The sequence below is a fragment of the Alnus glutinosa genome, chromosome 1 (assembly GCF_958979055.1).
Source record: "Alnus glutinosa chromosome 1, dhAlnGlut1.1, whole genome shotgun sequence".
NCBI lineage: Eukaryota > Viridiplantae > Streptophyta > Magnoliopsida > Fagales > Betulaceae > Alnus > Alnus glutinosa.
The window spans coordinates 17506957-17523816 of NC_084886.1; the positions used below are offsets into that span (position 1 = coordinate 17506957).

A 16860-nucleotide genomic window follows, 5' to 3' on the forward strand; every position below is an offset into this window, starting at 1 on the left:
GCATTAAAGATATTTTGTTACACACAAACACACACTTGGTTGTTAGAAGTCATTATTTTATTTTTCATACGTGAGTGTGGTCAAATATGTATATATACCACATGTGACATGTTTTGGTGATGATATATAAACAGTAAGGTTTAAGTTTTGTAATAACATTAATTATATTATGAAATATTAGAAGGTCTAGTATGTTTTATAAGTGAGTATGCGGTCTAAAAAATATAAAAAAATTCATAATTTCTTTTGTGAGAGTTTTAGTAGATAGTAGCTAGAGCACGTGAAAAAACATGTATTTTCTACTTATGCTTGTATTAAAAGCCGGAGCGTTACAAAAAGATATCAGTGACTACAAATGGGAAGATCACATTAAAATCGATCAATTAGACTAGAGCCATAAGGAGGAACTTCACTCCGATCGATGTTCAACAAGAGAGTTAACCAATAGGTAGCGGACCATGGGCAAAAAGGGGAACAACCTGCTATAAAGGGACCTGGAGTAAGTAGGAGGACGAGGAGAATGAACAAGTGAGCTTTAAATTTTCTGGTTGGTGAGGGGACACATGCAGGAGATGGTGCATGAGATGCACACACAGTTTAGATGGTGTACGTGGGGGAGACAAGTACGATGGAGGAGGGATGAAGGGGGCAAAGATATATAAGGCCGAAGAGGGCAGAGGGGAGGCACGTGGACAGCGGATCGGATCGAGGAGGATAAACAGATACAAAATTAAGGCTTAAAATAAAGAAAAAAGGAGTGGGGATGGGACATGGGGCAAATGCATGAAGAAGAAAGGGTGGGAAGGGTAGAGAAGAGGTCCTGTGGAGCGGAGGGTCTTCACCCCTACTTATAATTGGCCTAAATTAATGATCCAATCTGTGGCATAAAAAAAATAAAAATAAATAAATAAAAATAAGAAGAAGAAATTAATAGTAAAATCATAAATTTTCTTGATCATTATTCAAACATAGAGCTAGTGCTTACATTAACATCAGGCCGTGCGCATCAAAAAGATATTAATATTAAAATCATACATTTTCTAGATTATTATTGGGATTTAGCGCATGCAACCGCTTACATTAACATTAGGATTATGCAAGTTTAGCCACAAACTCCTCTATGTTTTTATCTGAGCTTCCACCTTCGTCTACAGCTTCAATAGCCAATTTCTTCCATCTTATTGAATTATTTTTTATCTCTTTCCCTCTCTCCCCCTCCATTACTTCCCTTATACGCAATGCTATTTCTTCTTTGTTCGCAATGCCTTTTTCATCGAGTTGGATCCTGATCCCTACCTTCCAAACATCCACAATGAATTTGGCATTAGTTGGTTGATCCGTCCATTGTGGCATCACAACCATTGGCACTCCCAAGCTCAATGCCTCAAGTGTCGAGTTCCACCCACAGTGAGTCATGAAGCACCCAATTGCCTTGTGAGCCAACACGTCTAGTTGAGGACACCAAGTCACAACCAAACCCTTCTCTGCTGTTTCCTGTAGAAAATTAACAGGTAGCTTTTTCTCTTCGGATTCTCTAACTACCCAAAGGAAGTAGCAATTGCTATTCTTGAGGCCCAATGCTAGCTCCTCCATCTGCTCTTCTCCCAAGGTTGCCAAGCTTCCAAATGATGCATAGACGACTGAGCCAATTTCCTTCGTGTCTAGCCACTTCATGCAAGCGTCCACATTAGGCTTGAAGAGGTTGAGACCATACTCCTTGTCATCCTCCAAACGCTTGTCTAAGTACATTGATGGAATAGCCGGTCCAATTGTTTTAACTGGCCATTGACTTGCCATCCAATTCACTACCTAATGGAATTTAGAACATTACATGCATATAGGTTCAATAATAATAATAATAATAAATAAATAAATCATTTGTTAAACACTCGATATAGATGATATAAAAGAGGAAACATAAGAGAAGTGTTATGTTGTAAGCATATTAGTCAGCAAAAGTGCAAAGTAGAATATAATTCTTACAATGTTTTCATATGTTGATGATTTAGAGGCTCTATAAATATAACAGCACATGGCCTGCACTCATCATACTTTGGTGGTAAAGTGTGCGCTACATCATAAATTGTTAATATATACATATATAGTATTGCTCTGTAAATCAAATACTTTGTCTTTCATTATAATTTCACATCTAAAAAAGAAAAAAAGAATTCAAAATTGGCAGTGTATTTACAAATTCCAACTCATCGATCATTATACAATCATATTCTACAAGAATAAAGTAATATTAATAGCTAAAGTAAACCTGTTGGTGTCTTTCAATTGGTGTCGCCCAAAGAATGATCTTTACCAACTGCCTAAGTTTGCATCATTGGGTATATATCAAAATATGGGATTTGACATTCATGTAACATCTTCATAATCCACCCCTTCAATGTAGGACATTACTTAATTTCTAGATATCACATTCATATATATCTCAGTATGCATGTAAGTTTTAGCAAAAAGAACAAAATTTTGATAATCATAGAGAATAATGCATATTAATTAATTAGTAAATGCAATACAAATTTAAATCTATATCTTTTAATTCATCTATTATATTAATTATCATTTTCACTCAATATATATCCTACCTCGTCTTCCAAACTTTCGAAAGTATTGTACAAGAGCCACTTCGCTTCCTCAAAATTTGAGAATTGATTCAATACGAGGTGTAGAAAGGCAGGGTACGAGGCTGTATCACAAAGAAACGAAGGCATATCATTGATCCCTAGCGGTGGCATCGAGGGCAATGGTGCGGGAGACCCTTCTAAGGGCATCCGAATTGCTCCCTGATGAGCATGATAATATATTGCATTAACCCCGCACGACTGAGTGAAAAAAGCAGCTCCATCAAGGCCAAATTGTTTGGCTACGTTTACTGCCCAGGGCATAAATGAGTCATAGACGAGGAGTTTTGGAGGGTGTTTGGAGACATTTTGTCTCTCAATCAACTCTGCTAAGCTTTGTGAGACCACTAATAGGAAATCCTTGGCGCGTGCTTCCATGCTTTCCAACTTTTTGCCTTCCTCAACCCCATCAGAGATGGTCTCAAAGTTGACAGAGCTGGCTTGCAGGGCTCCCATGGAGTTGCTAATGGAGCTGAGAGTGACTAATGTCACTCTTGCACCCTTAGAGGCTAGGCGCTTGGAGAATTGTAGCATTGGGTTTATGTGACCTTGTACGGGGAATGGAATTACTAGGATATGATTTTCCCCCTCCATTTTCTTCCGATGCTTCTCGATCTCTTTCTGCATGTGTACAACGATCGATCGAGGTTGAAGAATTCATGAAGTACAATTGGAGGAGATAATGCTTTTTTATTCTTCATTGGTAGAGTTGGATATGAACCCATTTTTCTTTCCGGTTCCATGGGATAAAAAATTTCCTCACCACTAATTTCTTACGAAGTTGAAAGAAAACAACAGTTGTGGGCTAATTAGGAGAAATGTTAGAACTCCTTCTAACGCCCTTTTGGATGACGTGGAGTTAATTTTTTTGCTTAAAAAATTGAATTTTGTAGGGGATCACCTTTTGAGATAATTTTTTTTTTTTTTTTTATATTAAATCCATGTTATTCCGAAGGACACCAGAAAGAACTCTAGCATTTCTCTTTTTTAAGAGAATCTTTGTCTCCCTTTGTAGGGGCGGCCTCATATTTACTATATGTTGGAATATTTTCAATATTCTCATTTATTAGTTTTCTTCTCTCTATAAATAGGTTTATTTTCTTCCTTACTTGGTGTACGTAGGGTTTCTTGTTCATCACTGCTAACCTCTCTATAAATAGAGACCATTGTAATACAGGTCAATATACTTCATTAGTCATGAAGATGTAGTCCTAATGGTCTTCATCAATCACTTTCTCTTTTTGGTTCCGCTCTCTCACGTATATTCTATTATATATTTTTTCACTATCATTTTTCTAATGGACACTCTTTTATAAGAGCATGATGTTAACAGAAAGAAACAGTTATGCACACAACTTATGCATGCAAATTTTTGGGAAAAGTATATACTTGCCCCGCTCGAACTGTTACCCAATTTTCAAATTTTGTTTTAATTTTTTTTCCTTATTTTTAAAAATAATTCCTTTTTTAAAATTTTTTCTTTTTAAAATTTTTTTTTCTTTTTTTTTTTCTTTTTTTTTTTGTTTTAGTTTATTTTTTTTTTGAATTTATAAGGACACTTTTGTCTTGTTGAAACAAAATTTAAAGTCATTGTTGTCTTTTTGTTGGTCTAAGGGGACATTGACTAAATTGGTAGTTTGAGAGGGGCATTGACAATTAAGAGGTATGTAGTTTGACGAGGATATGTATGCTTTTCCTAAATTTTTTTTATTAAAATATCCAAATTGCTTTCCTAACAAAAATGCAACAAAAAAGTTAAGAACAAGAAGAAAGAAAAAAGAATGGGCTTGAGGACTCCCAAAATTCCTAGAAGTGGTCGTGCACAGAGAAGAAAAGAGGTGTGGAGCTAGAAGAGAAGAAAGGAAAAGAAAAGAAGAAAGGGAGAAAGAAAAAAAAAAAAAGATGCTAAATATTTTAGATTTTTTATTTTTATTTTTATTTTTTTATTGAAATTAGAGTTTAGAGGCGTTTGTGAGTTTGAACAATAAATGTCTCTAACCATTTAGAGGTGTTTACTGTTTAAAAGCCTCTAACAAGTTAGAGGCGTTTAAGGCCAAACGCCTCTAATTAATACCGTTTGAACAGTAAAAATTCAAGTTTATCAAATTAACCTCATAAATCTTGATGCTTCGTATGATTTGTCACTTTTTAACTACTTATTTAATTGTAATTTTCGAAATATAAATTTATCACGACACAGTTTAATAGTTAAGAGTGTTAAACATCCGTGAATTTTCATGTCTCTACTATTGTTTATAGATGTGTACGTAAATGCACCCACTATATATATATATATATAGTTGGCTGATTGTTTCCAGCAAAACACACTTCAAAGGACAGCAGATTATGACATGAAAACACAAGATAATAAGGGAAGGTTGCTGCAGAATTTCTGTAGAAAAGTGAACAAAACATAGGTAAAAAACAGAGCTGAAAACAGAGAAGTGTGTTTTGCTGGAAACAATCAGCCAACATATTTGGTATCAGAGCTTGGTTCAAAGAAAGAGTTTTGGACAGAAAATTTGAAGACAAAGCAGAGGATTCGTTGAAGAAAAGCCATGGCCAGCACAAGCAATTTGAGTTGGAGCAGTGTTCAAGTTCCAATTTTTTTCAGGTGAGAACTATGAGTTTTGGTGTATAAAGATGAAGACCTTATTTGTCTCTATAGATTTATGGGACATTGTAGAATCAGGATATCAAATGCCTGAATCAACATCAAGTTTGACTGAAGCTCAACAAAAGGAATTGAAGGAGAACAAAAGCAAAGATGCTGGAGCTCTAGGAATGATTCAAAGTGGAGTCTTTGAAACTATTTTCCCAAGGATTATGGGAGCAACAAGAGCTAAGGAGGCATGGGATATTCTACAAGAAGAATTTCAAGGAGATAAAAAGGTAAGAGCCATCAAACTCCAAACTCTTAGAAGCGATTTTGAAAATATGAGAATGAAAGAAAATGAAAGTGTGAAAGATTATTCCACTAGATTTTTGGAGTTGTTAAATCAAATGAAAGCTTAAGGAGAAGATATGACTGATCGTAGAATTGTTGAGAAAATTTTGATAAGCTTATCTAAAAAATTTGATCCTATGGTGGCTGTTATTGAAGAAACTAAAGACCTCTCTAGTTTAGGTGTCCAAGAGTTGTTGGGTTCATTGAAATCTCATGAGCAAAGGTTAGAACGACACTCCGAAAAATCAATAGAGAGTGCATTTCAATCTAAGCTCACAGTTAATGCTAAAAATCATGAAAAGAAAGCATTAACTCATGAACAAAGTGAAGGAACCTATTTAGAGGAGGTAGAAGTTTTAGAGTAAGAGGAAAAGGAAGAAGTCCAAGAGGAAGAGGTAGAGGAAGCTATGAAAGAAAGCCAAGTGATGAAGGCTCTTTACAAATATGTAATATTTGCAAGAAGAATAGTCATGTTGAGAAAGATTGCTAGTTCAAGGGAAAGCCACAATGTTTTCATTGCAAAAAGTTTGGCACTTGCAAAAAGATTGTAGATTATTGAAGAACAATCAACAAGCAAATTTCACCGAGGAGAAAAAGGGTGAAGGAAGCTTATTTTATGCATGCCAACATGTTTTCGAAAAGAAGAATGATACATGGTTCTTAGACAGTGGTTGTAGCAATCATATGACCCCAGAAAAATAAATCTTTATTGACATAGACACCTCATTCAGCTCCAAAGTGAAGATGGGAAATGGTGTTGTGGTGGATGTTAAAGGAAAAGGCAGCGTTGGAGTTGAAACCAAGAGAGGACTGAAGCGAATTCATGATGTTTTATTTGTTCCGAAGTTAGATCAAAACTTGCTTAGCATTGGACAGATCATCGAGCATGACTATGCTCTTCACTTTGAAGGACATAGTTGTACAGTGTATAATGAAGGAAAAGAAAAATTGATTATGGCTGAAGTTAAAATGGCTCCAAATAGAAGCTTTCCACTCACTTTCAAATATACAAAAGATGTGGCTCTAAAAGCTGGTGTACTTGATGAATCATGGTTGTGGCATAAAAGATTGGGTCATCTGAATTTTCAAAGTCTCAAGCTACTACATCAAAAAAATATGGTACAAGGGCTTCCTACTATCATTGAAAAAAATGAAGTCTGTGAAGGTTGTGTTCTTGGGAAGCATCATCGACAACCATTTTCCGAAGGAGTAGAATGGAGAGCTAAGAAGATGTTAGAGTTGGTGCATACTGACGTTTGTGGACCGATGCAAACTCCTTCTCATTCTCAAAACAGGTACTTTATTCTCTTTATTGATGATTATAGTCGCATGACTTAGGTTTATTTTATGAAACAAAAATCTGAAGTTTTCAATATCTTTAGAAAGTTTAAATGTCTTGTTGAAAGACAAAGTGGTTGTCTTATTAAAGTCTTGAGAAGTGATAGAGGGAAGGAATATACCTCAAATCAATTTCATAAATTCTGTGAAGATGAAGGCATGGAAAGGCAATTGACAATTTCTTATACTCCACAACAAAATGGGGTATCCGAAAGGAAGAATCAAACAGTAATGGAAATGATCAAATCAATGTTGCATGAGAAAGGTTTACCAAAAACCTTCTGGGCTGAAGCTATATACACAGCTGTTTATTTGATGAATAGATGTACAACTAAGGCCGTGTGGGGTAAAACACCATTTGAGGCTTGGAGTGGAAGAAAGCCATCAATCAAGCATCTTAGAGTATTTGGTTGTATTTGTTATGCTCAAATCCCAAAGGAGAAAAGATACAAGCTGGATGAGACAAGTGAGAAGTGCATATTTGTTGGCTATAGCTCAATGTCAAAGGGCTATAGGCTATACAACTTGAAGACTAACAAAATAATCATCAACCGAGATGTCTTATTTGATGAGAAAGCAAAATGGAATTGGGAGCAAGATCAAGTTGTTCCCATGACGTTTTTACAACAAAGACCAGCTCAAGAAAATGAAAGCAATGATGACAGCACTCATCCATCATCAAGTTCAACTTCATCACCAAGCTCTCACCATCATCTCCAAGCTCAAGTTCAACATCTCCGAGTTCAAGTCCAATGAGATTAAGGAATTTGGATGATATTTATGCAAGATGTAACTTTTGTGTTGTTAAACCTGAAAATTTTGAAGAAGCAGTGAAAGAAGAGAGCTAGAGAAAAGCTATGGAAGATATGATTGAAGTTATTGAGAAAAACAAAACATGGAAGCTGGTTGAGAGACCTCAAGATAAAGAAATTATCGGTGTGAAGGGGATCTACAAGGTAAAATACAATGTAGATGGTTCAGTTCAAAGAAACAAAGCAAGGCTAGTTGCAAAAGGGTATTCACAGCAGCCCAGAGTTGATTTTCATGAAACTTTTGCTCCTGTAGCTCGCTTGGATACAGTGAGAGCTCTAATTTCTCTAGCAGCTCAAAAGGGTTGGTTATTTTACCAACTTGATGTCAAATCGGCTTTCTTAAATGGAGAGTTGAAAGAAGAGGTGTATGTTGAGCAACCTCAAGGATTTGTCATCCAAGGAGAAGAAGAAAAAGCATACAAGTTGAGAAAAGCTTTGTATGGGATAAAACAAACTCCTAGAGCATGGTATAGCCACATTGACAACTATTTCAATGAAAGTGGTTTCAAAAGGAGCAAGAATGAGCCAACCTTGTATGTAAAGCATCAAGGTAATGTGAATTTGCTTATTGTTGCACTATATGTTGATGATTTGATTTTGACTGGAAGTAGTACTAAAATGATTGAAGAATTCAAGAAAGATATAGTGAAAAAGTATGAGATGAGTGATATGGGGCTGCTACACTACTTTCTTGGTATTGAAGTGTATCAAGACAAAGAAGAGGTGTTCATTTCTCAAAAGATGTATGCTGAAAAAATTCTGAAAAATTCAAAATGTTTGGTTGCAAACAAATGGCTACACCCCTTGCTATCAATGAAAAACTAAAGAAAGAGGATGGAAGAAAAAAGGTAGATGCTACACTCTATAGAAGTTTGGTTGGAAACTTACTATATCTCACAGCAACAAGACCTGATATCATGTTTGCAGCAAGTTTGCTATCAAGGTTCATGCATTCTCCAAGTCATTTTCACTTTGCAGCAGCAAAAAGAGTGCTTAGATACATTCAAGGCACCACAAGTTATGGAATTAGATATTGCAGAAAATCCATTGTGAAGTTGATTGGCTTTCGTGATAGTGATTGAGGTGGTTGTGTTGATGATATGAAAAGCACCTCAGGTTATGCTTTTTCACTTGGATCAAGTGTGTTTTCTTGGTCCTCAAAGAAGCAACAATCAGTTGCTCAATCTTCAGCAGAAGCAGAATATATTTCAGCAGCTATAGCAACGTCTCAAGCTATTTGGTTGAAAAGAATCCTTGAAGATATTGGTGAGAAACAAGAAGAGGCTGTATATTTGTATTGTGACAACAAATCAGCTATAGCAATGGCAAAGAATCCAGTTTATTACAGCAGGACCAGACACATTGCAATCAAGCATCACTTCATTAGAGAAGCAATTGAAGAAGGAGAAATAGAATTGAAATTCTGCAGGTCAAAAGAGCAAGTAGCTGACATTTTCACCAAAGCTTTGCCAAAGGAAAAGTTCCAGCAACTCAGAGAAGCATTAGGAGTTCAAGAACAACACATTAAGGGAGATAATTTATCTACTAATGTGCTTTGACTAGTTACTTGTTTACCTTTGTTGTGTTTTTTGTTAAACCTAGGTTTGTAGTAGGTGAAAGTGAGTTGGTGTTGTGTATCCACGTAGGCTTCTAGAAACATGTTTGTAAAAGGCTCTTTTTGTTTTGTATGTAAATGAAAGAAGCTACAGTATGGATATATATATATATATATATGAAGAAAAAGGAAGACTCCCGAGAATAGAAGAAGAAAAATTCTGCAGAAAAAACCCCTTCCACTTCTCTGTTTTCAGCTCTGTTTTTTACCTCTGTTTTGTTCACTTTTCTGCAGAAATTCTGCAGGAACCTTCCCTTATTATCTTGTGTTTTCATGTCATAATTTGCTGCCCTTTGAAGTGTGTTTTGCTGGAAACAATCAGCCAACAATATATATATATATATATATACAGCATGCACATATGTCTAAATATATGACATGTGTATATGGATATATAGCAAACCTACCTCATCTTCCAACTTGTCGAAATTGTTGAAAAAGACCCAATTAGCTTTCTGGAAGTTTGAGAATTGATTCACGACGAGATTTAGCAGAGCTTGGTAGGAGGTTGTATCACAAAGAAACGAAGGCATATCATCGAGCCCTAGCGATGGCAAAGAGGGCAATGACACCCAAGGCCCTTCTGCAGGCATCCCAACTGCCCCTTTGTGAGCATGATAATATATCGCATTCACCGCACATGACTGAGTGAAAAAAGGAGCTCCATCTACGCCAAGTTGCCTGGCTACGTCTAGAGCCCATGGCAGGACCGAGTCATAGACGAGAAATTTTGGAGGGTGTTGGGAGCTATTTTGGCTCTCAATCAGCTCTGCTAAGCTTTGCGTGACAAATAATTTGAAGCGCTCGAGCTCTTCATCTATGCTTGCCAAATTTACGCCTTCGTCAGACCCATCGGAGATGGTCTCAAAGTTGACTACAGAGCTCTCTTGCATGGCTGCCATGGACCTGCTAATGGAGGTGGTTGTGATTACCGTCACTCGGGGACCCTTTGAGGCGAGACGCTTGGAGAATTGGAGCATTGGATTTATGTGTCCTTGTACGGGGTAAGGAATTACAAGTATATGAATTTCCCTCTCCATTTTCTTCCAAAGCTTTCTCTGGAGAGATCTCTCTATAGAAGAACGATCGAAGATGAAGAATGAAAAATATTCATGATAAACTGCATTTAAAGGAGATCGAGAGACTTGAGGGCATAAAACTTTATTACTCGACACTAAAGTTAGATATATGTGAACCACAATTTTCTTTCCACCTCAAAAAATTTTGGAGAAAATGTTCCTCCACTTTTTGAATCGTACTTTCTAACTTTTAAAATCTTTTGGTTCTTTTGGTATATTCTTTAGTTTATGAAACAACAAATGAATCTATTTCAATAGGTTTTTATGGGGTTTTTTTTTTCTACATTTAAAGAATGGAACGAGTTAAAAAAAAAACTCTGATGCTAGTGCTCTAAGACTAACGTTGCAAAATTTTGAAAAATAACAACTCAACATTACAACCTTTTAAAATTAAATTGAGAATATGATCGTAAAAATAACAAAATATCCTGAAAAAAAAAAAAAAAAAAGTGAAAATGAAGTTTTTTCAAAAATTGTCGCAACCAGTTACTCAAGAGATAAGTACAGGAAATGTGACGTGGAATACCTCGGCCTTTAATTTTAGGATTAAATACATATTTGTCTCATGTGCTTTACGACCTTTATTTTTGCCCCCTCGGTTTCATTTTTTATCAAATTTGGTACCTGTGGTATATGAAAAGACGGAAATGGTACCTCCGTCTTATTTCCAGTCCAAAATTAACCTCCACCCACGTCATTGGGTACCTAAAAATTTGAAGCCCAGAACTCAATTCTTTACACATCGTTTCCAACAACATCCAGACAACAACATGACAGAAAATGCCGTGGGTAGACGTTAATTTTGGACGAGAAATCAGACGGAGGTACTATTTCCGTCTTTTCATATACCACAAGTATCAAAATTGATAAAAAGTGAAACTGAGGGGGCAAAAAATAAAGGTCGTAAAGCACATGGGACAAATATGTATTTAACCTATAATTTTATTTAGCTTTTTAATTCGGTGTATTAATTTATGTTTTATTTGTGATTTATTTATTTTGTGAGCCATTCTCCCCCCCCCCCCCCCCCCTCCCCTTTTCTTCTCTCTCACTTTCTTTTCTCTCTTTCTAGGCTTTTTCTGGCTTCTTCTCTCTCTACTTTCTCTTCCGAACTTCTTCTCCTCTTTCTATGGCTTCATTCCCTTCTCTCTCCCGGCTTCTCCCTCTCTTTCTCAAAGTGCTTTCGTTCTGCATAAAAATGATATGCATGTGGGCTCGATCATTTGTGTCTGGCATTGAAAGAAAGAAACAACTCAAAAGGGGCGAATGGGTCGGGTGACTGCGACATATCAGACGCAATCTCCACACGCAAGCATCATTATTCTTTGAAATTCAAGCATTTGGAATAAAATAGAGTAGTATCACTTGACAATCGAATGCGGACAGCTTAAAAAAAGACAAATTCTAGGGTTTTGTCAATTGTCATACTGGCAAGCTCGATAACTATGGGTGCATGCATGTCCTACATCTTTCCATCTTTCTGAAATAAATGATTTTTCTTGCATTTCTATGACTCTAACCAAATAAAAGATGAAAGATAAGAAGGAATCTTTAATGCAACTTGTCATACGTACGCGCATCGATCGGATTATCACGAACTACATTATATTTGTCGGTTAAAATAAAAAAATTATTCTTTCTTTTTAAGGAACCGACTCCTCTTTATTTTATTTGAACTAGCTAGAGGAATCCAAATTTTCCCGCGTGAGCATAGAGGTCCAACGACCCAATAAATGTTTAGTTAAAATTTAATTAAAGAACAAATATTTTTATGTTACCTATCTACTTTTTTTAAACAATTATATTCGACATAACATTTTAACTATTTCTTTTTACTGTTTCATTTAAAACAATTTTGTTTTTTATCCCTTTTTCACTATTCCTAAAAGGGAGAGAAAACAATATTGGTTTATATTATTATTATAAATTATACATTGTTGAGCAGAGTTGAGCTGCGACCTGCAGTGCTACATATAGACCACTGTAGGCCCAGGAACCAAGTCCGAAAGGTTCACATGGGAAGGCTTGGGTCGTCGTACCTGGACACTATTGGACGGACCTTCTCGATGGCAAGTCGTCGTCACTGCTTTTGGCGGTGGGCTCAGTTTCTAGGGCAGCCATGGCTAGTGCGCCCGAGAAAAGTTTTTCTGTTTGAGTTGATAAAGTGAAGAGACAACGACGCTGTTTTTATTTAGCAAATGAGCAAAACGGGTAGTGTGGCTTAAGTAAGTCACGTGTATGTCACGTGATTGTGATTGCGATTTCGTCTAGTTTTAACGCTTAAATCAAATGAAATACTCTAAAGTGAAGGTTTAGGATAATTGAATACTCGGGTTCGAAAATTTTTTAAGTTTAGTAACCTTTCGTTAAAACGTAAGGTATTTCAGTATCCTTTTGTAAAATTTCTGATATATATATTAAAAGTAAGCTTAATATAAGAAAGTACGTAGGGATCATTGAGAACGTACTAACCTCAGGTTCCAACTCGTTGAAAGTGCTGAAAAAGAGCCAATTTGGCTGCTGGATGTTGGAAAATTGTTGGAGCGCCAGATCTAGAAGAGCTGGGTACGAGCCCGTCCGATAGATGACTGAGGGCAAATCACTGGTTTCGAGCGGCGGAAACGACGGCAGCGACACCGTAGGCTCTTCAAAGGGCAGCCTCATCGCTCCTCGATGCAAATGATAATAGATGGCATTCACTGCGCACGACTGAGTGAAAAAAGGAGCTCCGTCCAGGCCATGTTCTCGAGCTACGTTTAGAACCCATGGCAGAATACAGTCGTACACGATAAAACATGATGGGTGTTTGAAGAGGTTTTGTTTCTGAATGAATTCCGATAAGCTTTGGGAAACTGTCAATCTGAAACGGTCGAGGTTTGCTATTAAGCTCTCCACAGTTTCGCCTTCTTCAGAGCCGTCGGAGATGGTGTCGACGTTGACGGAGGTGTGTTGCAGGGCTTGCTTTGACTTGCTAATGGAGCTGGTAATGAGTAAGGTCACTCTTGGACCCTTTGAGGCGAGGCGCTTGGAGAATTGCAGCATTGGATTTATGTGACCTTGGATGGGGTAAGGAATTACCAGGATATGAGTTTCCTTCTCCATTTTCCTCCAAATCTCTCTCTCTCTCTCTCTCTCTCTCTCTCTCGATAAGATTGAGGATGAAGAATTCACGACTATCAAAGAGATATATTTTATTCCCTTCTTCTTCTTCTTTTAATTATTTTTTTATTTTTTATGTTATTCATTTTTTAAGCATATATTTGCTTAAAGAGTGAGAGAAAGAGAGAGATGAATAAAAAATAAAAATAAAAAATAAAAAGTATCGATCTACGATATCTTTCTACATTTGGGTAAATGCAAATTGCACTTAGTTTAAAGAATTGAATTTGAGTTTTTTTTTTTTTTTTAAAAGAGTTTGATTAGCCATTTTAGATACAAATTCAAAATGCCCAAGTCATTATAAATATTAGTCCCCGTGAGTAGAAAGCTAAAATGACAAATTATGTTTAAGAGGTCTAATACTTAAATTATTTAACAATTCTTCTACCAGGTCAAACCCTTGTTCCATGTAATAACATATACACTACTAAACTTGTACACTTTAATCTAGATCATGAAATTAATCCTTACTTAAAACGGAGAGATTCTAATTCTATGCATATTTATTTTTTCATACAAATTCTTTCTACTTTATATTACATCTATCACTTCTTACTAATATTAAAAAAAAAAAAATTAATTCAACAATCTTTACCAACCCAATATAGCATATAAGTTGCAAGTAAGTTTCCTTCTTGTTTAAGTAATGCATGAAAGAATTATAACGTACGACTACTCGAATTGTAGTAAAGTTATTCGTGGATAAAAAGAAAAAAAAATTGAGAAGATTAGAAGAAAAAGGGAAAATGTTCCAAACCATTTTGTGTTAATTTCGAGTTTATCTTTTAGACGTCAGTATTTAATTAATTTGGTCTCTTTTTCAATTTGCAGTCGTAGAAAGATTGTTATGATTCTTATGAATGATCTCATGAAACTAATACATCGTGGCATAATAAGAAGTTGACTTCACAACTTTTTTATAAATCTTAGAAAATTTTAAAAATTATTCAGAATAGGAAAAAAAACTATTTGAATAATGTTTCCTATTGATAAAACTAAATAATAATATCAACTGGCCGGGCAGCCAAACTGTGATCCTTATTGTGCTAAACTAGAAGTCATGGATGCTGCTAAAAAAAAATTCTTTTACGTCGTGCAAGTGTCGAAAAAAGTTTCTAACTCGCAATTAGTTGCAATCTACTTGAGCCAAAGGTAGATTAAATCATCAAGCAAACTTTATGTTTGCCTCCCATGGCATCTCTCTAGAGCAACCATCAAGCGATACTCAGAGCGAAAATCTTGTCACATTTTCACTCAAATCAAGCAAACCCTTGAATACCTTCAAAATCGCAAGTCAACCCAGCTTCCTAAAGGTTTTTTTTCCTCCACTCAAACCTCTCCATAAAGCCATGAACAAACTAGTCTACATCAATATAAATAGAGTAATAAATATGTTACACTTCACATCTTTGTATCACATTCATATCACACGGTTGACATGATGTATTTTAAGTAAATTACACTTTCTTTCTTTTTTAAAAGTGATTGATATAGTAAATTACTTACGACACATACGTCATGTCCGTCAATATAACATGAATGTAATAAATGAATATGAAGAATATAACTATTCATATTATAAATAAGAATCCGTGTATGTTGGAAAAATTATATTTATAATGAGATTTATATAATTTGAAATGAAAAAAAAAAAAATATATATCAAATATCAATTTAGTCCTCTTGATTGATAATAAATCATAGTTTAACAGATACTGAAAATGAGACAAATAAGCATTACGTTGGACCAGGCAACTATCATCAAAACACTTTTTTGTCTTTGAAAATTAAGATGGTATAGGTGGGTCATGATTCTCAGCAATTAGGTATTGAAATTGGTAGAAACTTTCTTCTTTCTTCTTTTTGTTTTTTTAAAAGATAGTCTACGTGGAATTCAACTAAGTGACTAGACGGTCCAATATGTTTTTAGGCAACTGAATGTTACACAAATTTTCTAATTAAAAACTTAATATAAAAAAAAAAAAAAACAAAACAAAACAAAACGTGCCCAAATTATTAATTAACAATATGAATTGAATACCTAATTCTTCTAGATCCCAATAAAAAAACAAAGGTTTGACATCACTGCTTACGAAGACATTAAACGGACAAGACGTACGTAATGAGGACAATCCATGATAAACATGTTGGACCCTCAATGTCCATTGCAGATACCAAAGAAAACCCACGAATCTTCATTCAATTAATGGAATGATTGGGTTTTATTTTTTGAAATTTGAGTTCAAACTATTATTTAGTATATGAGTTTTAATATAAAGAAAAAACATTTGTAAGATTAATAAAGTTTAAATTGTATTTGAAATTATATTTTTTATGATAGTCGTATGAGAGTATTTTTTTTTACAAAAAACCATGATAAAAAATATTAGACGTATGAAAAGTTGTGTAGAATTATTGGAGTTATGAAAATTAGTGTAGAATAATGATTGAAATAATTGTTTAATATAAATAAATATGAATAAATTATAAATAAATATTTTATTGTTTATTTATAATTAAATAAATAATCTGCCATCCAATAAAAATACGAATTTTTTTATTTATTTTTTTATTCTTGTTTCTAAATTTATTGGCCCAACCGAGTGCTCTGTAGCTAAAAGCACTCTTTTTTGAAAAGTTTCCTCTGTTGCCATGTGTTCGACATTCGGCCCATCTTCACCTTATCTTCCTCTAGCTTCTCGATTTATCTTCAATCTCTCCCTTTTCATTTCTTCTCTCTCCCGTAAACCTCAAGCTTCAACCTTTCTGAAATTGCCCATGACACAACTCCACTCCCAGCTTCATCGCATCCACCATTTTTGTCAAAACCCAAAGGATTAAAGCTAAAACACAAGTTCCGATATCAAAAAAAAAAAAAAAAAAAAAAAGGCATCTACGTCCTCGCAGGCTTTGGCACCATTGCTAACGTCACCCTCCGCCACCCCCCCCCCCCCCCAACTCTAGGCGCCACCGTCACCTTCCACGGCTGATTCGACATCTTTCAACAACACCTCCTTCCACCGGATTCCAGCAGAAGACGACGTCCATATCTCGAGATCGAATTTTTTTATTTTTTTTCGGCCATTTTACACCATTTTTTTCGAGCATTTCATGACATTGTTTCACGCGTCTAATGCGTTGGACGAAACAAAAGTCAAGCATCTGACTTGCATTGGAATTGAAAAAGTACCTTGGAATTTGGGTTTTCACGCTTGAAATTTGGGGTAAATTCAAGCTAACATCGGGTTTAAAATAGGGTTGTATTATATATCCATTT

At 35.4% G+C, this 16860-nt stretch overlaps 2 protein-coding genes across 3 annotated transcripts; both read right to left on the reverse strand.

Annotated features, from left to right (window-relative positions):
* Positions 1-927: 927 nt before the first annotated feature.
* On the reverse strand, positions 928-10622 carry LOC133875539 (mogroside IE synthase-like). The gene is made up of 3 exons (XM_062313709.1): positions 9753-10622; positions 2598-3254; positions 928-1809 (listed from the first exon to the last, which is right to left on the reverse strand). Exons 1-3 carry the CDS (start codon positions 10383-10385, stop codon positions 1093-1095), a joined length of 2007 nt encoding a protein of 668 aa, XP_062169693.1. The 5' UTR covers positions 10386-10622; the 3' UTR covers positions 928-1092.
* An 875-nt stretch (positions 10623-11497) lies between these two features.
* Positions 11498-13600, reverse strand: LOC133875525 (mogroside IE synthase-like). 2 transcript variants are annotated; one of them, XM_062313691.1, is made up of 2 exons: positions 12897-13600; positions 11498-11653 (listed from the first exon to the last, which is right to left on the reverse strand). In XM_062313691.1, the coding sequence occupies exons 1-2, from the start codon at positions 13524-13526 to the stop codon at positions 11597-11599; spliced, it is 687 nt and encodes a 228-aa protein (XP_062169675.1). In that variant the 5' UTR covers positions 13527-13600; the 3' UTR covers positions 11498-11596. The 2 variants fall into 2 exon arrangements, with proteins under 2 accessions (XP_062169675.1, XP_062169683.1); XM_062313699.1 differs by lacking the exon at positions 11498-11653 and adding an exon at positions 12416-12571.
* Positions 13601-16860: the final 3260 nt, after the last annotated feature.